Source organism: Rosa rugosa, chromosome 4 (assembly GCF_958449725.1).
Source record: "Rosa rugosa chromosome 4, drRosRugo1.1, whole genome shotgun sequence".
Lineage (NCBI taxonomy): Eukaryota > Viridiplantae > Streptophyta > Magnoliopsida > Rosales > Rosaceae > Rosa > Rosa rugosa.
The window spans coordinates 41,148,428-41,173,184 of NC_084823.1; the positions used below are offsets into that span (position 1 = coordinate 41,148,428).

The 24,757-nt window shown below is 36.7% G+C and overlaps 1 protein-coding gene and 1 long non-coding RNA gene across 10 annotated transcripts; one reads left to right on the top strand and one right to left on the bottom strand.

Annotated features, from left to right (window-relative positions):
• The first annotated feature begins 5,152 nt into the window (after positions 1–5,152).
• Positions 5,153–8,817, top strand: LOC133745375 (uncharacterized). 6 transcript variants are annotated; one of them, XR_009863567.1, is made up of 9 exons: positions 5,153–5,667; positions 5,772–5,838; positions 6,000–6,071; positions 6,186–6,316; positions 6,427–6,533; positions 7,008–7,074; positions 7,777–7,893; positions 8,018–8,116; positions 8,502–8,817. It is a non-coding gene; the product is annotated as an uncharacterized LOC133745375 (long non-coding RNA). The 6 variants fall into 6 exon arrangements; XR_009863568.1 differs by having other exon boundaries at positions 7,014–7,074; XR_009863565.1 differs by lacking the exon at positions 6,186–6,316 and adding an exon at positions 6,706–6,757 and having other exon boundaries at positions 5,162–5,667.
• Positions 8,818–22,110: 13,293 nt separating this feature from the next.
• On the bottom strand, positions 22,111–24,661 carry LOC133743531 (probable WRKY transcription factor 21). Of its 4 annotated transcripts, none has more exons than XM_062171507.1 (4): positions 24,233–24,661; positions 22,914–23,538; positions 22,693–22,818; positions 22,111–22,412 (listed from the first exon to the last, which is right to left on the bottom strand). In XM_062171507.1, exons 2-4 carry the CDS (start codon positions 23,468–23,470, stop codon positions 22,295–22,297), a joined length of 801 nt encoding a protein of 266 aa, XP_062027491.1. In that variant the 5' UTR covers positions 23,471–23,538; positions 24,233–24,661; the 3' UTR covers positions 22,111–22,294. The 4 variants fall into 4 exon arrangements, with proteins under 4 accessions (XP_062027491.1, XP_062027489.1, XP_062027488.1 ...); XM_062171505.1 differs by lacking the exon at positions 24,233–24,661 and adding an exon at positions 23,914–24,204; XM_062171504.1 differs by lacking the exon at positions 24,233–24,661 and having other exon boundaries at positions 22,914–23,769.
• Between the last annotated feature and the right edge of the window lie 96 nt (positions 24,662–24,757).

Here is a 24,757-nt window from a genome sequence, read left to right on the forward strand (position 1 = left end):
TGATAATAGGGGCCTCTTTATATAGAGGATTACAATGCATAGAATCTCAATCATACAAGGAAAGTAATTCTACATTGATTAGGATTCTAGATCCTTCTAATTAAATCCTATTACCACTAGGTCAAGTAACCTAGAGTTTGGGCTAAACACAAATTAGGTTTTCCTTGAACAAGCTTAAAATTATTAACAATAAATGAAGAGATCCAAATGTGTCCACAAATCTTAAACCTCATAATGACCCATCCAATATTCGACCCCAGAGGCGTAGTGTAATCATGGATTGATGAATATAGCTAAGGATGCAAGCAGGGGGATGTGGGGTAAGAACCGTAAGACAAACCTAATTACCTAGAAACCTAAAAGCAGTACAGACACCTATAGAACTTTGTTAGTACATTAACAGAGGATCAGCTTGCAAGATCTTGCTGTCCCCCCTCACTGTTCCCCATCGATATTTCTCCTCGCGCAGTCCCATTTATTTCTGCCCTTTTCGGCCATGTCTGTGTTTTTAGGGCAAAAACAACCACATGAATATAAATGTCGACACGCAGCACTACTGGCATAGCTAGCCACTTCTTGTCGTACTTGTACATTTAAATAGTGTACTAGCAGTCTTAAAACACACGTGCACGCGATTGATCGAAAATTTTACACTCATGAAGTGATCGATCAAGACAGATCAATGATAATAATATTGCAACTGGCTATGGTAGGTTATTAAACTACTATCCGATTTTGCATTTAATTGTCATCGTTAGAGGAATAAGAGAGTATTCAATGCACCGACGTACGTACATGACACGCTAGAAAGTAGCACGCAATTTAACCCTGCAAAATGTAGTTGTCAGTATAGGATAAGCAGGGATCGTTCATTCCGGGGATTGAGGGTACTCCTGTAATTGTGTAAACAGATAAAGAATTAAAATAATAAAGTATTATTTACAAAAATAATTAAAAAGTCACAAAAACGTGACTGCAGCTCCTACTGAACCGCAGTCGAAAAACAAACTAAAAACCTAACTAAAACAACCCAGAAAAATACGAAAATTTACAGAAGTATACTAGACACGTAAAGTGTCTAGCACACAAAATTTGGGAATTTTTGGAGTTGATTTGCTATGGAAATAAAATACAGAAAAACAGAGAACAGAAAGAAAAACGAAACTGAAGCAGATTTGAAGTTGGTTGATATCAAGATAATGAAACTAGCTAGGAAGGAAGTATCCACCCCTAACAATCACACACAACACACTTTGTCCAATTTATCACCAATTAACTTAGTTGAAGATACTCAGATTGGCTCGGTACGCTTGAACACAACCTATTACTCTTTCTTACCTTGTACGCTAGGCAGGAAGTGCTCTACACCTAGACTATTCCCAAGCAATGCAACCTAAAGGTACGTTTATTAGATTAAACATGCAGAGATCATTAAGTTTTAAAAGAGTTTGAGCAATCACTAGGCATCGCAAATAACTTAGAGCCTTGCTAAACCTAGGGTTTTGTTTACTTGCTAGTGAAAACTACCAATTACTTCTCTAGATAATTTGAGGAATCCAACTATTGATCCAGGCATCAAACAATCAAAGTATTAGAACCCTAGCATGCATACTAAGTAGTCCTCCAAAGCATACAAACATAGAATTCATCAATGAGAAATCGGTAAACAAAACCTCAACTTTATTAATTGAAAACAAACCGAAAATCAAAGCATGTTATGGATCATGTCTAGGGGCTTCAACAGCTCCCTAGCTACTGGAAATTTAGTTACAAATAATTGGAATCAAAAACACAAAGGAGATCATGAAAAAGGAAGACAACAAAAATCAGAAATTGGGAAAAATACGATCAACGATCGATCTTTGAGAAGCAGTGATCGATCGTTTCTGGTGTGATTTTGCAGTCTTGCTTCTTCTTCTTCTTTTTCTTCTTTGGTGTGTCTCTGGTTCTTTTTTATGTGATCTGGTCTGTATGTGGTTGGTCACTCTATTTATAAAACATGGAAGGAGGCCCCTTTATGTAGGAGTTGCAAGTTTCAAGGGCACTCTTGCAATTAGGCCAAGCTTGTTTACTTGTTCTATTTGATTTTCTCTTCTTAGGCTGAATTCTTTGACTTGTAGATCCTTTACAGCTGATATAAAACATGCTAACAGCTCATATAAAACGTGTATAACTCAGCAAAGGATCCCCAAGAAGCCTCAAAAACAATCTGCCAAGAGATAAGGAAGGTGACTTCCTTATCTGCCTCACTTAGGATTGCCTTTTTAGCCCTTCTTTTAACTCGGTTTCATTTCAGCTTTGAGTCTGATTTTTAACAAGATACAAGCCTTGATGTTGATCTTTAAGAGTGTATAAAGATCTTCTAAAAATCCCCACAACATGCTGCCCAAAAGCAGCCTTGAAAAGCCTTCAAGATAAGGTCTGTCAGAAATTTCCAGATTTTCCTTATCTTCTGGTCAATTTTATGGGCTTGTACACCGACCTTGTAGCTATCTTTCTGAACGTTTCTTAGGCCTATAATGCCCTATGATATCATTTATTGACGTCCAAACAATAACCTTCCAAAAGACTTTCCAAGAAAGTCTCCAAAAGACAGCTCCAATATGCTTCATAGATAAGACTGAAGGTGAAAAGCTGATCAGGATGCCTACTTTGTGCAACGTTTCTGACTTGATCCTTGACTATTATGACCATTTGATTTGGCTTTATTGTAGTGAAATATCTGGTTTTCAAATGTAGTCAAGAATTACTGCCATGGTGCACTCAAAATATCTTCAAAATGGGGTCCAAATATAGAAGAAAATAAGGCAGATTCCAGTTTTCATATTTTGCTTCTCAGCAACTGTTTTGCACGAAGTTTTCCACAAGCTTCCCTTCTTGTTTCTGACCACATAAATGGTTGTCCTTCATCTTTTGCATCAGTATTATACATCTGAGCCCTAACTTGCCACAATTGAGCTCCTATTTTTCCATGGTTGATCCACAAACCTCCTAAGAAAATAACAAAGTTAGTTTGATCTTTTTAACGAAATAACTAAGCAAAAGTGTAAAGGATTAAACTATAAATTCGTCGCATTTTATGCTCCTATCAGTACACTTATATCAATAGTAATGAACGGTTGGATAACATCAAGTATATTTATTGGGGCTGTGACCACTTACCCAATTTCAGCTTCAAAATTGCCCACTTACTCCACTAAGAGTTTTTTAACCCCATTTACCCAATCTAACAGCTATTGACAGTTTCGCCCTTATTTTAATTCATAAATTACACTCCCCCTCTCTCTCTCTCTCTCTCGCTCTCTCATCCCCTCCTCACCCAGACCACCGTCAACGATATCTCTCTCTCTCTCTCTCATCCGCCTCCTCACCCAGACCACCGTCGTCGATCTGCCTCCTTTGCGGCTTCTCGGCCATCACCGCTGGCTACTCCATCATCAAGCCCAGGCAACCATTCATGTCCCCATCAGAAGCAGCACCGGACACCGTGCCAATCACTAAGTCAAATCATCAAGCCCAGGCAACCATTCCTGTCCCCATCAGAAGCAGCACCGGACCACCGTGTCAATCACTAAGTCAAACCACAAATCTGGAGATCAACGTCGACCTCAAACACGAAAGCCCGACCTTGACCCGATTCCAAATCCGATTAGACAGCCCGAGACGCCGAGACCACCTTGAAAGGGAGCCAACCCAAGGTCCTCAATCCCAGGTTTGCGATTTTGCTGTTGGTGTTTGATTCCGAGGATGAGCTTGTGCTTCTTCTTGGCGCGCTCGTCGTCGTCGTCTGGCGGAGGAGGAGGAGGGGCCGGCTTCACACTCTTGGGTGCCCATAGCACTTTTTTTTTTTTTTTTTTATACACTGTGAACCCCGAGAATGAGGAAGGAATTGCAATGTAACTGTGGGGTTTGTTTGATGGTCTACTGGGGGCAGTAGACACATTATTGGCCCCCAGTAGACTTTGATATGAGGGACATGGATCACTATAGTGTGGTGTTTTGATAAGTTACATGTTGTTTTCTGTGTATTAAAGTCAAATTATCTGTGAATCATACAAAATTGTGCATTTTTGGCCCCCAGTAGACACATTATTGGCCCCCAGTAGACTTTGAAATGAGGGACAGGGATCACTATAGTGTGGTGTATTGATAAGTTACCTGTTGTTTTCTGTGTATTAAAGACAAATTATCTGTGAATCATACAAAATGGTGCATTTTTGGTGGTCTATTGGGAGGCAGTAGAGACATTGGACTTTGTATTGGGGGGCAATAATATGATTATTGGGAGCCAATAATATGATTATAAATTGATCAATTGTTCCTGTAGTGTATTCATTTTGGTTTTGGGAGTTCATACAATTCACTGGACGGCAATAATATGATTTTTGGGAGGTAATAATATGATTACTGGGGGGCAGTAATATGATTACTGGGGGGCAATAATAGCCGGATTCCGGATTCCAGTCATCGGTCGCCGGATTTCGGTTACCGGTTCCTGGAATCCGGTCATTGGTCGCCGGAATCCGGTCACCGTTCGCCGGAGTCCGGTCACCGGTCGCCGGAGACCGCGCCGGCCACTGGTCACCGGAGCACAACAAGGTGGAAGGTGACTTCTCTCTCTAAGTGAGAAAGAAGGAGAGGGCAAAAAAGTCTCAAAAAAAAAAAAGAAAAAAGAATTAATTGGGTAAAGGGGAAATAATCCCTTAGAGTGTTTTGGGTAAATGGGGTTAAAAAACAGTTGGTGGAGCAAGTGGGCAATTTTTAGCCTAAAATCGGGTAAATGATCATTTTCCCATATTTAGTTTTGTTATTAACTACTATCCGATTTTGAGATTTACATTATATTGACTGTATGGTCAAAAACCAAAGAAAAACGGATCTATTATGTAATCTTGTTTCTATGAAGGTACATAATCCTTTTACCTGTAAGGTCGATCGAAACAATATTAGTATTGACAAATCTTAACGACTTGAGAGAAATGAAGAAAACCACACTCAACTTCTTTAACCCATTGAATTGGTAGCAACTAATCAGTCTTCTATTAATTTTAAGGATGAGATGTAAATTATTCGATAAAATACATCAAAAAAGATCAACCTGAGTAAGCATGGGCAAGGCCGCAAGGGAAAATTCTTTTAAAAACTTCTTCTCTTGACGAGAAATCATGTATTTATTAATGAATTAATCCCATATATTACTCCATGGACAAGCCCAAATTGCTTACAAGCTAGGAATGACCAGGGCTAGGATGGAGCTTTCACTACTAAAAACAATTGCATTTGCTTCGGCAATTTACGACGGCATTGGTTTCCGTCGCAAAAACCTAGCATTGGCGACGGGATACACGACGGCGGCTTTGCCGTTGCATATATTTGGGGAGTGTGCTACGGCAATCAAATGCGGTAGCAGGATTAAGGATGGACACGACGTCGTATTCTGATTAATGTTTATTCAAGAGGACTCGGTTCATATCTACGCCTCTACCGTAGCGCTCTCTTTCTCTCTCTCTCTTGATGCCAACGTCCTTTCGCCATTACCTGTGGCCGGGCTCCGACATCATTTTCAGATCTGTGGCAAGCCTCCTCTAAATCGTTATCTGCTTCACACTCTTTCTATTAGAGTTGGATCTCGAAATACTTCGCCTTTTTTTTTCTTTCAGATCTGTGGTAAGCACTTTGCGAAATTTCTCTGTTTGGATTGGGTGTTTCATGTTCTAGAGCACGTGGGTTTTCTGGGACTTGTACTAAAAAGCATAGCTTGCTTCATTCAGTTGCCTCAAACCCAGCTGCGAGCTCTGGGAATAGAGAAACCTTGGAACTCTCCTTCTGCCAAAATGGGTACCTCCTCCTCTCTTCTTCTCTCATTCTCATTCCACTTTTCGATTTCTCCACTTCCTTTCAGTCATGGGTACCTCTGATTTTGTTCAAATTCTTTCAGTTTCTGTTCAGATTTTGATTTTCTGTGAGGCTAATCTTGAAATTTGGTATGATTTCTTAAGTATCTCTCTAGATTCCATGCACAAGAGATGTGCCACTAGAGGCAAGAAGAAGGCGTGGAGAAAGAATCGAAAGTAAGATTTTTGCTCTGAAGTATAGGAATTAATTGGGTCACTATTTAATCCGCACTATTTCTGAAATTGAATTTCATTGGCATCCTTATTTGTTTATATTTTTTTCTTTATCAGATGGTTACATCGTCTATGGCATTTAACATTTGTGTTAATTTAGTCCAAAATGCAATATGTAGCTGCTAGTTTATAAAATCGGGGGAAGATGATACATGTACTAGCCTTTATATACAGAAAATGCAGCTAGAGTGAGAAATTTTGATTCAATTCTGTGAATTAAAAATTTTGGGTTGGTTGAACAATTTAGGTTTTAATTTCTCAGTATTGTGTTTTGATAATCTTCTAAATTTTTTTACAGATCTTTATTTACGTTTGAGAAATATTCCCTCCTTCTTTGTCTCTCTCTTCTACCGAAACATTATGATAACCACTCAAGCAACTTTCGCTGGTGATGATATATACTAGGTATGCCTTTTCCTTTTAGGCGTTTTATTTAATTTCTTATCTATTTTCATATAGGATTTCTGTCTAAGTCTCAGTTGGCTATTTGTATTTGCTAGTTTAGTTTCAAGTTCTAGCGTCTTCGTTTTTCATTTGCATGAAATTCATATATAATGTTTGGGGTTTGTTTATTTAGTTGTTTGGAAGAGTGGTGTCGAAGTGGAAGCTTTTTGCTAAAAACTTTTCAGGTTAGCATATCTATGTGAGCATTGGCAAGGATACCAAATTATGAATTGAGGTCGCTAGTCTTGCTATATATGAGTTGCTTTAAAAATCAATTGTCTTCATAATGAGAGATGAATATGTTGTAACTATCAATTGTTTTGATATTATATGGTAAGATTTCAGTAGAGGAACTTGTTCAAACATATATATTGTGTGGTGCCATATGTTTTTCGTTCTTTTTGGCAGCAGTTATACTAAGTTTTCTATTGTTAGTTTCAGGGACATACAAATTTGGGCAATATAATGAGAGGAATTGGATGATATGGCAGCTCATGTGCAGGTATATGATTAAGATATACAAGGCTTATATATATGAACCCGAGTAAAAGGAAAACTATTACTAAGCTACCTTGTTATGTAGATTACTTGATTAATTGAAGAGTAATGCTCTCTTCAGTACTTTCCTTTCAATTTCAAACATTCTTTCTTTTTTCAGTATAGATTATTTTTTTACAAAAAGGGTTCTCGATTTAGTCATTGTGTTAGTGTGCTGGATTTAATGATGTTCTGTTATTGTTTTGTATCTCTATGTTACTAGTTGGTGGTTGGTCACTTAATAAAGAAATAACAATATTACCGGTCTTTGCTTGTGCTTGCTACTATTGTGAATATGCCTTTTAAGCTGGCCCTTCTAATTAGTTGTCATTAACACACAAGTTTCACCAAGTTATAAAGGAATTACTTCCAACTGTCTCTTACTCAAGGCGAGTCTATATATTTATAAGTTTTATGATCCTGTCTAATTGAATCAAATTTATATTGATATATTTTCTTGCTAAATTGAAATTGTGCTGCATAACCTCTGAGATGTAGAATTTACTAAAATAGACTTCAGGCAGTACCGTTGTCAGGCATTGCATACTTGAAAGTTGAAATTGCTGTCAAACATTTACTTATGTGAGTCGGTAATCATTTTCTTGTACTATGAAACAATGGGGCTGCTTGAAAGTTGATATATATAAACCCCATCTGACATTGATAGGTAATGGGACGATCCTCTCCTAATGATAAGCTTCTGCTTGTTCTAGCGCTAAGGAGAAGGGGACATGTTGTTGCTGTTACTGGTGATGGCAATAATGATGCTCCTGCACTACATGAGGTTTGATTCTTTTTGTACTTTTATTTTAATTATGTTTTTCGATTCTTTGGTAAAGTTCTATTGTCATTTTAACTCAAGTGTTCTAGGTTATAATGGGGTTTTTTTTTTTTTTTTTTTTGACCAGGCCAACATTGGTCTTGCTATGGGTATTCAAGGTTCTGAGGTTGCCAAAGAGAGTTCTGATATCATTATCTTGGATGACAATTTTGCTTCAGTTGTGAAGGTTAGTATTTATATTTAACCTTTTGTTATTATGTTTATGTTGCTCTTTAGTTTCAGCGGTCATAACTTCTCTAGTTAAAAAGTTAAAACTGTCTGTGTAGCAATATAGTGATCATGAGATTTGATATGCGTGAGGCCTGCAATTCCAATTTAAGACCGCGAGTATGAGAGAGTTGGATATGAAGAGTTTTGTTTTTTTGTTGCTGCTGTAATTATTATTTTGTTGTTATCTTTATTGTGATTCTTAATCGTATTCTCTAATGCTGATTCATCTATAATTGAAATTTGCTTGATTGGTGTAGGTTGTCAGATAAGGACGTTTTGTATATGCAAACATTTACTTTCATTTTCTTGTACTTGAAAGTTGATAGATACATATTATGCAGGAGGATTAGAATGGGGCTGCTCCAGCTAGAAGTGTTCTGGCGTGGATCCTAATATAAATTTGAAAGTATGCTTAGGCAGCAGCTGTGGTCGATAGTCTGGCCATCTTTTAGAAGTGAAGGTGCTGCAGTGTTGTTGCTTTGGCTGACTCGTGATTGTTGCTTGGTTATAGATGATGGGTTTCATATTGTAATTTGATATTTTTCAGTTCATAATAATTGCTATAGATGGTACTAGCTTTGGTGTGCAATTCACACCATTTTTTTTTTTTATAAATGAAATATTCTTTTGCGACGGCAAAGTATCCGTTGCAACCAATTCATCCCACTTTTTTTTTTAAAATGAAATATCTTTTTGCGACGGCAAAGTACCCGTCGCAAATAGTTTAGTCATTGCGACGGCAATAGTTTTCCGTCGCAAATACTTTTTGCAACGGAAATTTACCGTCGCAAATGGATCTTGTGACGCCACCTATTGCAACGCTAACATTTCCGTCGCAAAAGGCTCAATTTGCCGTCGCGAAAAGTTCTTGCCGTGGCAAAAGCTCAATTTGCCGTCGCAAAATAGGCGTCGCAAATGCAATTGTTTTTAGTAGTGTTTGTCCTTGCAGATTTTGTATGCACAATTATCCAAGCAAATTTCCATCTTCGACTTGTCATTGCCATATTTATACCAGTGGCAGAACCAGGATACAAAAGTGGGGTGGGCTAATCTAAGGTTGCTTATAAGATTTTTTTTTTTTTTTTGTCAATAATGTTTCTAAAAATTTGAAGACACTAAGAATTAAACAAGGAATTTACAAAAGTTCTATAAAGAAACACTTATAGAAAATTTACAAAATAATGAAAGAAAATAGTAACCAAGAAGAAGGAAGGTAGAAAAAAATAAGGGAAAGAACAATAGAAACAAGAGAAGAAAATATTGTAAGCAAAGAAGAAATGGAGAAGAAAATGGGTGAGAGAAAAAAAACAGAAAAAGAGGCTGAAAACACAAAAAAGTTGGACAAGTGGGGGATCAAACTTGTCATAGAAAGGTTACGAATACAACAACTTAGTCAACTGAACCAACTGCAGCTCCATGTAAAGGGCAACACATATATTATATAAAACATACGAATAAATTTGGGTTGGGCTACAGCCCAAACAGCCGCCAATGTGGTTCCGCCACTGATTGATACGCACAATTTTGGATGCATTGCTCATCTATTGCATTTCCACTACTACTGATGTATAGAATCACCAGGGTTACAACCAGAGAGACAACACCTTTCCACACCATCTCCTTGAAATCTCTTAAACAAACAGATTTGGTCTGCTAGTAAGCACTAATAATATATGGGGGGTTACTTTGTCTCAAGTGCTAACCAACCGCTCCACACTTAATTAATTGATTAATACATTTGATGCTTCACAGCTTTGCAGTTGGTAGTATTTTAAAGACTACATCATGTACTTTGCATGATTGGTTTGTTAGCAGAATTAGTTAAGAGACTATGAGCTAGTTTGGGATTGCTGTGACTTTTAAAAAAAATTGATGCTGCTGTGTTATGAGAATAATCAGCTGCGAATTAAAATAGTTTCGTGTTTGGTAAATAATATTTTTAAAAGTGTTGTCAGTACGTAAAACAACTACAAAGTGTGTTTTGATCTACAACAGCTTCTAAAAGCAACCTCTAGGCTGCTTCTAAAATCTGCTGCTAGTGACCTATAACTTTCAATTAAAGCTGTTTTTTATTTATTTACCAAACACAATAAAATCTAAAATTTTGAACAAAAGCTGATTTTTTTTTAAAGCGAAGCAATCCCAAATGGGGCCTATATCAAAAAAAAAAAAAAAAAAAGAATTTGTTAAGAGAGACACACACTGATACCATTTTGCGTATCAGTAATTGGTGGAGCTCTAAGAATAGGCGTCTGATTTATTCCTTTCAAAATTACAATAAGTTGATCAAATCAATGTGCTTTATCTTTTGATGTAGGACGAGAATGAACTCAATTTAGTCGGAAAATCATAAAAGCAAAGAAGCGGCATAGAATAGAGTGATTGGAAAATAAGTATCTCACGTGTAATGAGGTTACTAGCTGCTGGAATACTAAAAAAGATTTGGTTTTGGACTTTTCGAGCTTCTCATGTGAAAAGTCAGGTCTTGATTGTGAATCAGATTAGATTATCTTTTAGTCAGAATGTCCGTTTGAGATGCATGATACCTTTCCAAAATGGGAATGACGAGATCTTCAAGACTCACTTAAGTAAACCCTAACAAATTTAGGCCAAAATATATCGTCTTAATTATCCAATTTGGAATTTAATATTTTTAGGCTAGTTTTACATTTGTTTTAGGATTCTTTTATTTTTTAGGTTTTTAGTTTCCTTTTTAATTTGGATTCTTTATGATTCCTTGTTAAATTATGATTATGATTAGATTATGACTTGGATGGCTATATAAACACCATCATGCTATGTCTTAAGATCAATTTATCATATCAAATTTAATAAAAATGAGAGTTTGTTCTCAAATTCTCTAGTGGACTCCAAATTTATATTTTTAGGGTTTATTGCTTGTAAACCTAGGTTACTTCCGACTGTGTCAGGTGGTATCAGAGCAGGTCTTCCCTATCTCTTTTATTTACCTTTGTTATCAATGGGTGACGAATGTGTTGCTTCAGTTACAAATCCGCTTTTGCCGCATCTATTACCGCAGCCTTTACTGCTACCATCAAAATCTTGAACAATCAGATGGAAGAATTTGTGGAATGTTGGAAGGAAGGAACAACAGTAACCGTAACAGAGGCGGGGAAGGACAACATGCTAGGGCTCCACATGGTGGTGGAGGTGATGTTGATTATGATTCCGAGAATCTCATAACCAAGGCTAATATTCCTTACTTTTCTGGTCACATAAGCGTGGAGGAATTTCTGGATTGGCTTTTTTGAGGTTGAAGGTTCTTTAATCTAATGGATGTCTCGGAGAAAAAGCAAGTTAAGATGGTTTACCGAAAGCTGAAGAAAGATGATGTTTATTGGTGGGATCAGTTGCAAAGGTCTCGTCAGAGTTAAGGAAAAGAGCTTGTTGTTCGGACATGGCGCAAGATGAAAGGTCTTCTTAGAGAAAAATTTATGCCTAGAGATTTTTTGATCAAGAATTATCCTCCTAAGGTTGAGAAGAAGTTAAAGTCCAAAGAGTTTTCTTTGCCCGTTGAGATTAATAATGTATCTGAAGAAAAGTCAGAAGAATTTCTAATGGAAGAAGCTCCACAAGAAATCACCCATGATGACCAAGAAGAGGTTAAAGATAAAATTTCTCATGCAGACATGGTTATTAGTAATGAAGAAGTCTTGAAACTTGAAATAAATCATTCAGAACGAGATGCATTCAAGAATGCAATGAGAGCCAAGAAGAATCTACTAAGGTTGCCTATGAGAGCCAAAATGCATATGACAGATTTTTTGCGTTGGATTCATGATTGTGCCATCAAAATTTGCAAAGATTAGGCCAATGACTCAAAGGTTCAAGTGTCTAATTTTTTATCGGGTTTGTTGTCTACCGATTCTTGTCTTTTATTCAAAGGGAACTCGAGGGCGAGTTCTTTCATAGTGGAGGAGAATGAATCTAATTTAGCCAGAAAACCATAAAAGTAAAGAAGCAGCGTAGAATAAAAAAGAGTGATTGCAAAATAGGTAACTCACGCGTAATGAGGTTACTAGTGGCTGGAATACTCAAGAAGATTTGGTTTTGGACTTTTCACATTTCTCGTGCGAAAAGTCAGGTCTTGATTATGAATAAGATTGGATCAATTTTTGGCTAGAATGTCTGTTTGAGACGTATGATACATTTCCGAAATAGGAATGATGAGATCTTCAAACTCACTTAAGTGAGCGCTAACAAATTTAGGCCAAAATATATAGTCTTAATTATCCGATTTGGGATTTAATATTTTTAGGCTAGTTTTACATTTGTTTTATGATTCTTTTATTTTAAGGTTTTTCGTTTTCTTTTTAATTTAAATTCTTTAGGATTCCTTGTTAGATTATGATTATGATTAAATTATGACTTGGATGACTATATAAGCACCATCATGCTAATCTAGTAAAAATGAGAGTTTTTTTATCAAATTTTCTGGTGGACTCAAGATTTATATTTTTAGGTTGCTTGTAAACCTAAAAATAAAAGAACCCTAAAACAAATGTAAAACTAACTTAAAATTATTAAATCCCGAATCAGATAAATAAGACGATATATGTTGGCCTGAATTTGTCACTAAAATGAAACTTGAAGATCTCGTCACTCCCATTTCAGAAAGGCATAGTGCGTCTCAAGCAGACATTCTGGCAAAAAATTGTTCCAATCTGATTCATAATCAAGACCTGACTTTTAACACGAGAAACTCGAAAAGGTCAAAACCTAATCTTCTTAAGTATTTCGGCGGCCAGTAACCTAATTACGTGTGAGTTACCTATTTTCTAATCACTCTTTTTGAATTTACACCGCTTATTTGCTTTTATGATTTTCTGGCTTAATTGGGTCTATTCTCATCCTACATCATTTTTTGCATGAATTAACTATGGAGAAATGAAAAACTGTTGCTGATATGTCAGATAAGTGTTACAAATTTTATAATTTCATCCAGTACATGACATCCAACTAAAAATTAATCGTGAGGAGATTAAGATTTTATAAAATTTAATATAAAGAATTGTCTTTTTTAAGTTAGATAATATTTCATATTCTCTTTCAGATGTAAAAATACTCAAACCATACATGTCCACAATTAATTCGAGTGATGTACACTACGTTCCCGGTTCCTCACTTGGCTGAGCAGGATAAATCTCGAAATTTTGAAAATTTTGAGCATCTAACTTAATATTAGAGTCATCAGCTGCTTCGATTAGAGCCAATTACAGAGACCATAATCCCTCCTCCACTGTGCACTACTGGTCATCAGCTGATGTTATCAAATATAATCTCCTCCAAGTAATTTCTTGAAGCTGAACTTTGACAGATCTATTTCCTCACACAGTCATGCTGCTGCAGGTTTTGTCTTAATAAACAAGAATGGTCTTCCAGTTATTGCTGGGGCTCGACATCTTGGTCGATCAAAGATTGCTTGCTTGCTGCCCATTGTTTCAACTACAAGCGAGTTCGGGTTGAAGGTGACTCGCTCCCTGCTTGTGATTAATTGTTTAAAGGAATCCTACGATGTTCGGAATCCTACGATGTTCATTGGAAGCTCAAATCTCTCATTTGGGATATTAACCTATTTGCTTTGTCCTTTGATTCTATCACCTTCTCCCACATTTTACGTGAAGCAATTTTTTTGGCGGATGCTATTACTTCATGTGGCTATAATCTCTATTCTCCAAAGTTGTGGTTCAACGACTACGTTCCTAATGCAGCTTCTCAGGCTCTCAATATGAATTTGCAAAATTTTGGTTGCCTTAGAGGCTTTTCCTTGTAATTTTTCATTTTTTCTTAAAAAAAATATATAATAATATTAGAGTCAAGTATCAAAAGTATTTACGGAAATCCTAAGCCTCATGGATTAGAGTATTTTTTTTTTTTTTGCAATTAAATCAATTTATTAAATAAAAAGACAGCACCTAAGGAGGAACATGAAGCTAAAACTCCTTAGAAGAAATAACAAAACTAAAAGACAACCAAAACATTAGCAAAATTTTACATAGCCGATTAAATAAAAAATCAAGACGCACAACGGGCAGTCGGGTATCCAATTGCGAGTAAGATAAGAGACATGTGAATCTCTTCTGAATCACAATACTATTGAATATAGGGATGCATCATGCGTGTAGAGCCGCAGAGGGATGTAGGATTTTCGCTTGCCTACGTTTATAGGGTAAAACAAGACAAGAAACAATGAATATAAATGCTGGCATGCAGCACCCCTGGCCTACCTAGCTACTTCTTCTTCCTCTTCTTGTACGTTTAAATTAAATTGTGTACTAATTGAACAGTCTAAGCCACACATGCACATACACCGAAAATAACGTGAAAACATGCAGTAATTAGACTTGTTTTTCAGCTTTGGAATTTGACATTTGCAGCTCATTATAGTAAGATAGTAAGGTGGCAGCTACTATACATTTTACTTCACTCTATTTCATCGTCTTTAAAGGAAGTTCTACAATAAATTAACTGTACTCGAACGCATCCATCATTTGATGAGAAATTTTACAAATAAATCATGTGATCTCGAACCTGCTAGTTAGCGCACACAAATACTCTTTACAACTTACTATGGACCAAGTGAAGAAAACTACTCTCACTCTACTTCTTTAACCTATTGAATTGCTCTAGCAATTGTTAGTGTTATATTATGGAGAGTGAAATCCACAATCTACACTCATTCATTCTTTTTGTAGTTAAAGTTCTTATAAAAAGATAAAACTTAAGTTACTAAAGATAAAATTTAAATCACTAAAAAATAAAAATAAAAAGTGTAATTGTAAAATAGAGTGTGAATTTCACACCCCTATATTATATATAAATTAGATGCATGATATATAAATTGTTCCCTAAAATACTTCAAAAGAGTAGACTGACTGGAGTAAGCATGAGCAACAGGCAATGCTTTTAATTAGGAACAACTTCATCTCAAGAAAAAAAGCACAAATATGGGTCACTACAAAAACGCGATCCTTTCCAAAATTTCAACTTGTGAGAGAATACTTGATAATCTGATATGATGTTATCCAATCCAATACGTTTGAATTTCATTTGTTTGACCATTGACATAAGGCTGCAATGCAGTATGGAGCTATTTGTACCGAGTAACAATAATTTCAAGTGGTCCTGAGGATTACGTGCTATGGATAATGATCAAAGATTCCAATATTGTATTTGGATCCTTCTGCACATGACTGTCATAATTTTTTTTCCCTACATTATTATTCGAATTATACATATCGAAATGAATGGGTGACAGATTATAAATGTTAAAGAAGCAAAAACTTATTTTGGGTGACAATAAGCAGAAGTTTTCTACAAAAATGAAGGAAGATTGAACATGAAGATCTTTTTCATGTCTATTGCATTGAGAAGTGATTGTTTGTAGGAATTAGCTTGGAAAAAATGGTAAACTTTTGGGTATAATATCCATCGAACAAGTAGTCCCTTACTAGTATAGGAGTCGAGTGCACTTCAGGAGTTCAGGGTTTGTATATGAGAGGAAAGAAGAAATCCTTCCCTCTACACATAATGACGTACATAGATTCCAACAAATCTATCCACCTCTCATGGATCTATTCATCTTCAACATCATTTTAAATCATCTAAGTCGATCTAAAGACTCGATAACATGATATATAGATGTTACAAGCTAAGAAACTAAAATTTCAATGTAACTTTACGGTATATGGTGATATCATTCTACCAGCAACTCTTTCTTTATTAAATGATTTTTGTTTGAAAATCTTGTACTTGATTAGCCGAAAGGGTCTCGTACCAGAGAAACTCTATTTGTGAGGAGTGTACAACTCATTTTGAAATGAGAAGCAAGTTGAGGATCGGACTTTCAAGTTTGTTAGCATCATATATATATGGTGCATACGTATAATACCAGCTTTCAAACCGGTTCCAGGTTTAGATCACATACATGAAGTCAGCTATATAGAGACCATTTAGTGAATATAACGATTCAAAATGCATCTCAATCGCGCGCTCATATCCAATTTAAGAGTTGACGTACGTAGGACTTCTCAAATTAAAGTCCACGATCCTGATAAGTTCTACATGAACCTCTCAAATTGTTCGCTTTTACTCAAAGTGGAATCATTCCCCATCTTAGGTGAATTTCCGAGTCCACGGTCCACATACATTTATCCAAGACAAGTGAATTTACATTCCCTCGTTGTGATAATATCATAAAAGAAAAACTGGGGTACAGTTTCAAAAGGATAATCATGTAGGCTTTCCCCTAAACAACTTTCTGCACTTGAAATTTCACTTTCTGCCTCAACTATAGTGGGATCAGTTTCATGCGGTGATGCGGCTATGCTTATTAAGGAATAAGGATATGATCAAAAGGTCAACCATGATATTTGGTGGCCTACCATGACCTTAGTAAATAGCAAGCATCACTAGGACTGGCCGAAAATAAATAACATAGGATGGTGCCCTGCTTTATATATCACTTTCTACTCGTAATGCTGCTACTCATGAATCATGCTCATCAGCTCACCGCCCACTCGTGCATGGATCAATCTACACGCATCATTCAGAACATATATATATTGAGGGGTTCAGTACTCGAAAAAAAGAAGGAAACACCATGATTTTTCTTAAAGGACCTTAATGATTAATGTAGGATATAGTGATGTAAATAAAGGATCTTAATTAAACAAGGTTCCATTAAACAATTGTAATGGGAGATTTGCATCCTAGATTCTTGAAAAGAAAGGAGTATCCAATGTCCACAGAGTATGATCAAATTCGTCTTAAGAAATGAGAGCTTTTGAGCAAAAGGTCAAAGATGAAATTGTATAATAACCCCTCTCTCCTTGGTCAAAAACTGAAAACCTAGCTGCTCTCTACTAATCTTGTGAAACTAAAGTTTCTTGTGTTTCTTGCAAATTATATTCAAACCAAATGGCGGAAGACATGGCATCAAAATTGGCTGCGGCTTTGGCTTTGATAGAGGACGTGGTGGTGGATTTTGGTGATGTTGGAACAACGGCAATAGCGGGGGAATTCTTTTATCTGGTTGGGAGCCTGGTTTAAAGGAACATAGGGATGAGAAGGGATTGCCGGGCACCATGTAAGGATATTGGGCTATTACCTTTCAACACATAACTTTCCCAAGGTTGCTAGGAGAGCACAAGTCGCATAAGACTAGGAAAGGATTTCTCCAAGTTTCCCGGTGACTCAAGGAATCAAAGAGGCGTGCAAGACTTGAAGAGAAAATCCAGGAGAATCACTCTCACTAATCTTGAGTTTAAGGTGGTATTCATTCCATATCACTTTACATTTAGGATTGATTTGCATATCGGTTTTAACTGATTTGATCTACGTATCTGCATTAAAAGGTTTTTGAGTTGTCTATCAAATAGAGATTGGATTTGTAAGAAATTAGGAAGTATTAATTGATTATCGAAATCAGTTGTAAAAGCCTTCCTTGTTTATCTTATTTGATATGAAAAAGAGATTTGATTAAGGGGGAGTCTTGCTCCTCTATAAAAGGCTTTGAAACTGATTTCATTTTGCAGAGTTTTTGAATATCTAAACTTATCGTAGTTGTGCTGCACATGTTTACTTAGATCATTTTCTGAAAACTCTCTTTGCATGTTATAAGTTTATTTTCCTTGCATACTCTGTCACTCGCATATTTCATTCTCAAGATCAGTGAGACGTTGAGTGCAAGGAAGATTGGAAGATTGGCTTATTTGAATAGTGTGATGATTAAATGAGGAGTTAGAACAGTTGTAAAACAAGTTAGCTGTTTGCTAAGTGAATGTGATTGTTGTGAACAACACTACTTGTATACTGTAAACTTATTTGATTTATAGTGGATTGATTTTCTCATGTTGGCTACGTTACAAGCCAAGCAGTGAAGTTTCCTCAGTGGAGAGGTTTACACTGCGTTAGCAATCTTGGTGTTGACTTGAAAGTGCATACTACATTTACAAAGCAGTTTTCTTAATCATTTTGTTCCATATGGTAATTTCACACCATGTCGGCGATCTGGGGCTTGGAGACCGGCTTGCCATCTCGGCGATGGCTGAAGGGCGGTTTCTTTTCTACTTCCGGCATAGGGAGGAATGCAATAAGATTTTGCATGGACGTCCATGGTTCTTCAATGGTCGTATGCTCTTGTTGGGTGAGTATGATGAGCTGAGTGAGGTTGAGGAGGTGGTGCTGAACTCCTTGGAAAACTGGGTGATTGTATGGCGGTTGCCGCCGCAGTTGAGAATCGAGGAATTTATTATCCTCGTTAGTTCTTCAATGGGACGTTATCTGATGTCCAATCAATTTTCTTTCCAACATTGTGTTTTAGGGTTATCTTGGATGTGCGTAGTCGACTCTAGTTAACCAGGATGTTCTAGTATGCGGCGGGGTTGGTAGCAGAGATTGATTTGCAATACGATATAGTGAAAGGCCTCTGTCGCAGCTGTGGGTGGCTCTTCCACGACGTGGAGAGTTGTGATGGGTTTATGGCAGCTCAAACGGAGAAAGCCCTGGTCGTAGCGGTGGCGTGGGCTCATTTCTGGTATTGGTGGGTCGCGGTTGCGGTGGGCAAGGCTCCCAGATTTCGGGGCAGAAGTCGCCTTTAGGGTGGCTAGGTTTTAAACCTTATGGTTTCTACTACTTCGGTTGTGCATGGATGGGTGTCGGTGAGTCGAGGGCCTGGCGTGGAAGCTATGACTTCGGAAGAGGGTCCCCAACGTCTGAAGAAGAGCGGTGGTGGTCGACATATTTGGATTGGGGATGCTGGCTCAGGTAGGGTTACAAACCCTAATCCTAGTTTAGAAATTCCTATTTTGCCCCCAATTGCTATGGTTTTAAACCCTAATCTAGGTTCAAGTATTGGAGCTTCACCCGTTTTCACATCTTTGATCAAGATGGTTGTTTTTTCTCTTTTTGATCTACAAGCAATTCTTGGTTGGGATCCAGCTACTGAACTATGGTGGTGATGCAGAAGGACCTCACTTCCAGTGTTTTGGATGTAAGGCAGGATCCTCCCACTACATTGGTTCATGTTAGAAAGAAGTCAAGACTAGAGGTGGTGCAGGTTTCAAACCCTTAGCTGTGGATGATGGCTTTGATCTTTTGAATGTGAATGGTGTCATTCACATTTCTCCAACTAAGAAGAGGGGCAAGTCAAGAAGAACAAAGGAACAAGAGATTTGGGATTTTCTGATATATTATTTACCTTCTCCAAGAACGGAGTATATATACAAGATACATCAAGACCTATTAGGAAACTAATTACAATAGAATAATCCTAATAATATACAATATTCACGATCCTAATTACATGGCATGACTCATGCCAACAGGGTAGGCCATAAGGAAGAAAGAATAAGCATAAGGCAAAGGATCCTAAACCTTGGAAGATTGTTGCCTCGAGTGGACGGGGAGGGTGGAGTTACTGAAGCTGTTGGGAGGTGGCTGCAAATGCTGCAGTTGAAACTATGATGGAGGAAGTTGCTGAAGGGAGTGACATTTTGCTTTTGAAAAATGCACCAACTTCAGCTAATGCTAAAATATGACGCCAAGGGCTTTCTTTTCATCTGTGCCTTTTGATATTTCAGAGTTGACTTTTGAACTTTTTGGATGTGCTTCATTGTTGCTTAAAAATGTAGAATTATTTATGTAATGGTTTTTCTGTTAGCCACATTGGAGTGAAGTCATAAACTATTATTATAATTTTGCTGATCAATAAAAAAAGTCATATTTCTTAAAAAAAAAAATCCTCCTTAGTCAGTATCTGATCCAACGTAAGAGAGTTATCTTCTTGTATCATTATTGGCTAAGCATATATTATTCCCATATCACTCTAGTATTATAGAATATCAAATATATGACAATATATGAGTCTTTTTATGTATAGTCAATTAATTTTCAGTTGCATACTTTAAATTGATAGTATCAAAATAGATATAACTTTGTGATTTCTACCCTAGAGCGCGACTGCGCTCCCCGTGGCTAGAGTCCTAGCCAGTCTCACAAGATCCCTAGCTAGGCATAAACAAGAGAGAATACTCTCCTAGCTATGTATAGTTAGTCCAATCCTCCTTGTCTTCACTCTACACTCTTTGGAGGGTCAAGGTTTAGAAATATAGTTGTCAAAAGAAAAAAGATTTAGAAACATGAGCAGCCCAAATTAGTGGGCTTTAGAATTGTGTAGAATGATACTTAAGCTGTACCAGGTTGGGCTTGCGACTTTAGCCAATCACATAATTTATCTTTACATATTTGTTTGATTCAATCTAATTGATTGTTTAACACTAGGAGGAGGATGTCCTCCACAATTTAGATCTGTTTCGCTGTTATTTTCAGGTGGTTGCAGAATCGGCGGCCTCCTTTGCGGTGGTTTAGCTTGTGTCGGTTCCGACACGGTGGCTTCAACCTCGTCCCTCTTAGAGGGGTTTCCTCTTTGAATTAGTTTACTTTTGTTTCTTGGGCTTGTATGTGTTTGTATTCCCCTTTCCTTGCTGTATTTGTGGCCCATTTTTGGATATGTACGACACTTTCGTGCGCCACAACTCCTATGAGAAAAATATATGGCTTTTGCAGTTTTGCCGACTTTGAAAGTGACTTTTTTCTTATTTTCTGTTGATGTCACTGGAGTACACATTTGCCAACGATTTATGCATTGAAATAAAAAAATCCTATAATTATTCAAAAAAAAGAAATTCCTATAAAAAAATTAAAATAAAAAAATATGCACATTTGCTGATGATTAATTCGTCACTAAACTACATTCGACGGAAAAAAGTTGTTCTACTAATATCATTTAAAAAAAATTCATTCCCAACTATTTAAAGCAAATGGAGTAGCCAGTAGAGATTTCTATTATTATTTCGAAAAATACTCTAGATGCTTTATTGTTATCAGGAGTTTGGGCTTAATGTCCCTCTCCTGTATTCAACAGTTTCATTAATAAATACTTGAGACACTCGCACCAGCCCTTTATGCAAAAAAAAAAAAAAAAAAAATTCATTCCCGACTAATTATTCAATAGAAAAAGTATTTCTTAATTTTTTTTAATGGAGTAGCAACAAATTACACGTCAATATATATCACCTTTTAAATAAGTTGGCAGCAAAACTCTGATAATAAAAAATTATATTACTTGTAATGACAAACTATTTGCCCCAAAAGTGTGTCATTTTATTTTATTTCTGTATGAGAGCCTTTTGCTGAGAATAATTTATTGTCATGTTTTTTTTTTTTTGCCGAACAAAATTCCTCGCAAAAATAGTTGTTACCGCAAAGATTGCTTCTGTAAAGGTGTGAGGCCCTTAATTTGTATCAGGGGTACAAAAGATAAGAGCAACTCCAACAGCTTCCCCATATCTTGATTTTTCTCCATTTTAGGAAATTTTTTTCCTGTTTTGCTCCAACAGATTCCCTATAATTATCCCTAAAATAGAGATAGTGATGAGAGAAAACAAAATTCCCTATATTTAGAGCAACTCCAACAGCTTCCCTATAATTTCTGTATAATAGGGAAGCAAAAGTCAAAACTTTAGCATTTTTTCTTCTCCAACTCCAACAGATTCTCTATTTTACAGCAATCTCTAAAATCTCCATATTCTTCCTTAAAATTTTAGAGATTGCTGTAAATATAGGGAATTTGGTTTTCTCTTTCCTCACTTTCCCTAAAATAGGGATAGTTATAGGGAATCTGTTGGAGCAAAAGAGGCTCATTTTTCCCTAAAGTAGAGAAAAATCAAAATATAGGGAAGCTGTTGGAGTTGCTCTTACAGCAATCTGTAAAATTTTAGGGAAGAATTATGGAATCTGTAAAATAGAGAATCTGTTGGAGTTTGAACATAATTTTTTTTGGAGATTTTAATTTTTGCTTCCCTAGGTATTATTGTGTTTGTAAGTAAGCAACTAAGAATGGCGGAAAAAAAAAAAAAGGCAGCATGATTCATCATCTGAACCCAGGATAGTATTGCATCACTTGCAAGTTACAGTTCTAATAGGTTGCAAGATTGAGCAGAAAAGAATCGTTACAAACTAACCCCAGTTCAAGCCGAATATTAGCTTTTTCAGGCCATTCTCATTTCCACTGTCGAATTCAAATCACAACTGCAGGTGCTTGAAATGTAATCTATGCGTGTTGATGATCTCCTTCATAAGTAACAACCAACATGGTAGAATCCTCAAGACATCTTTCGACATGTTTTCTTGCAGGACATCCCCTTACACTGCTGCATTTGTAGTAGCTCCTTTGAAATCATAAAGCAAGAGGGACAGTCTTATCAGCTAATATATATATATGACTAACAGAGGAGAAGACATATATATATATATATATATATATATATATATATATATATATATATATATATATATATATATATAAACTTGCACGCATGAAGGGATAGATATTGTCTTGGATTGTATAATGTGAACCTTAAAATTTGTACCACTAGCAGTGTCTATTGCTTATGAATTCTTATGCAGCTAGCTTAAGAGAACTTTTGATAGTAAAAAACACCAACATACCTAGGATATGGAGATCCTTTAATAGGTTTCTGCCCATACTTCCTCCAAGAATAGTCATCAGGAGGTATATCTGCTAGCCTGTTGCTTACAGCCGGAACTCGGATTCTTCTCTTTATTCTTAGTTTCCTGTAATTAAGCAGATTAACAAACATATATAAAAATATTTAGGTAAGAGATCGATGAGTTCTACTTAAACGTAGTTAATTTCAATTAGCAGTTACCTTCTCTTTGAGCAATGACATTTACCAGTAGAGGCTAGGCATACCGTACCGGCTTCTTCACTTTTAACCCCACAACTCTTCCTTTTGGAAGAAAACATAGAGGTGCCGTCTCTAGAAGTCAATAGTTCAGACATTGAATGTCGAACTATCTGCGTGTTGATGCTACTACCATCCATGCTGATCACTGAAGTCCTGCTAGGCTTTTGTGAGAATTGGTTCAACCCCATGACTATATTGCTAGGAAGGACCACACTGCTTTGGTCATAGTTAGCAATTGCTTGATCTCTCTGAAGGGAGCTAAAAAAATGTGTAACCAAGCAAGGCTGATGATCACGGTCGTGTGTTTTGATATGAGATGAAGAACAATTAGGACTAATGTCCATCATTTCATCCTGGTTTATGTCACCGGATTTCGGCAAAGGACCCTTTCTGATTCTCTTGTGATTTGATGACATTGATCCATCAAGTAGGGAAAGTAGGTTTCTGAATTCCTTCACTGCATCTTGAGCAACAAGGCTCACTTCTTGAACACTTCTCTCTTGGTTATTGTCAGACATACAAGCAACTAGGTGGTGCGCATGTTGAAGACTAGTTTTAGCAACCTCATGGAGTTTGAAATCCAACCCTGGATTCATTGAAAGAAAGCCAACTGAGTTCTTTGATTCAGTCCAGAACCTATCAATACATATTCATAAATCACAAGGTGCCAGAAACCATCAATCAACAAAGACTATATTGCTTCAGTTTAATTTAGTGGGAATGTATTCATCAGCCACTTCATGAAAGCTTCTTATATGTGAAATGAAATATTCTTGCTTCTCTATCTCAAACAAGATAATGATACAAGATAGAGTGGGAAATTCATTCTATACTCTATTTATTTTATTTTTATTTTTTGCCATTACGTCATTATTATTAAGTGGCTGTGGGGCATGCACAGGTAAAGATCAAGGATTTTGGGGAAGATTTGAGGATTTACATGTAGCATCACTCCACTCACCCATGAATCTAATCCCACCAGCCAATCAACATTGCCATCAGTCTCTCTCACTCATAGACTTGCACCATTACCCTTATCGTTTTGTGTTCATGATTGAAGCATGCTTGTTCCCAAAGGGTGGCATTCAGTGACTTTGCTTGCACTCATCATTTTATTGCAATGTCATTAATTTTCTGCTATCATCAGGCTAAATAATGGTATAGTATAACAGTTTTTTATAGAATGGGCAATCTAGACAGAGATGTTTGGTGCTGATACTATCCCCCCTCGGCAAGTTAGCTGGCATTGGACTAGCAGGAAAGCAAACCGTGCGGCAGACCTTGTTGCTGGTCTTGTTATCAGTGGGAAGTGCCCTGTGAACTGGGTGTCACATCCGTCTTCCTCTCTCTCAAATGTTCTTCTGTATGATGGCCTTGCTTGTCCCCATTAAGGCCTCTGTTCAGTTTTTAAAAACAACTGCTTTAGTTTCTTTCCTTCTGTTTTCTCCTTGCTTCCTTGTTCTGGGAAGCCTCTGTTTGTTCTCTTTGGTTCTCTGTTTCTACGAAAGTTCTCTTCAGCCAAAAAAAATAAAAAAATAGTGGAATAGTTTGTGGAAGTTGAAACATAGTTTTATACATAAAAACGATTTCATCCCAAAAACACAAGTACAAGCAGATGATCCAAAATTCACCATTTAGCATGAATAAAATTATATATAGACTTACATGGGACGTAGCTAGACTTGGAAGAAGAACAAAAAGGATAGGATTTGCCTTCAATTGTAAATTGCAGAGAAACAGAGAGCTCCAGTTGATTTTATGCTTTGACTTTGGGGATTCTTACCTATAGGTAAGGAAGTACCAGA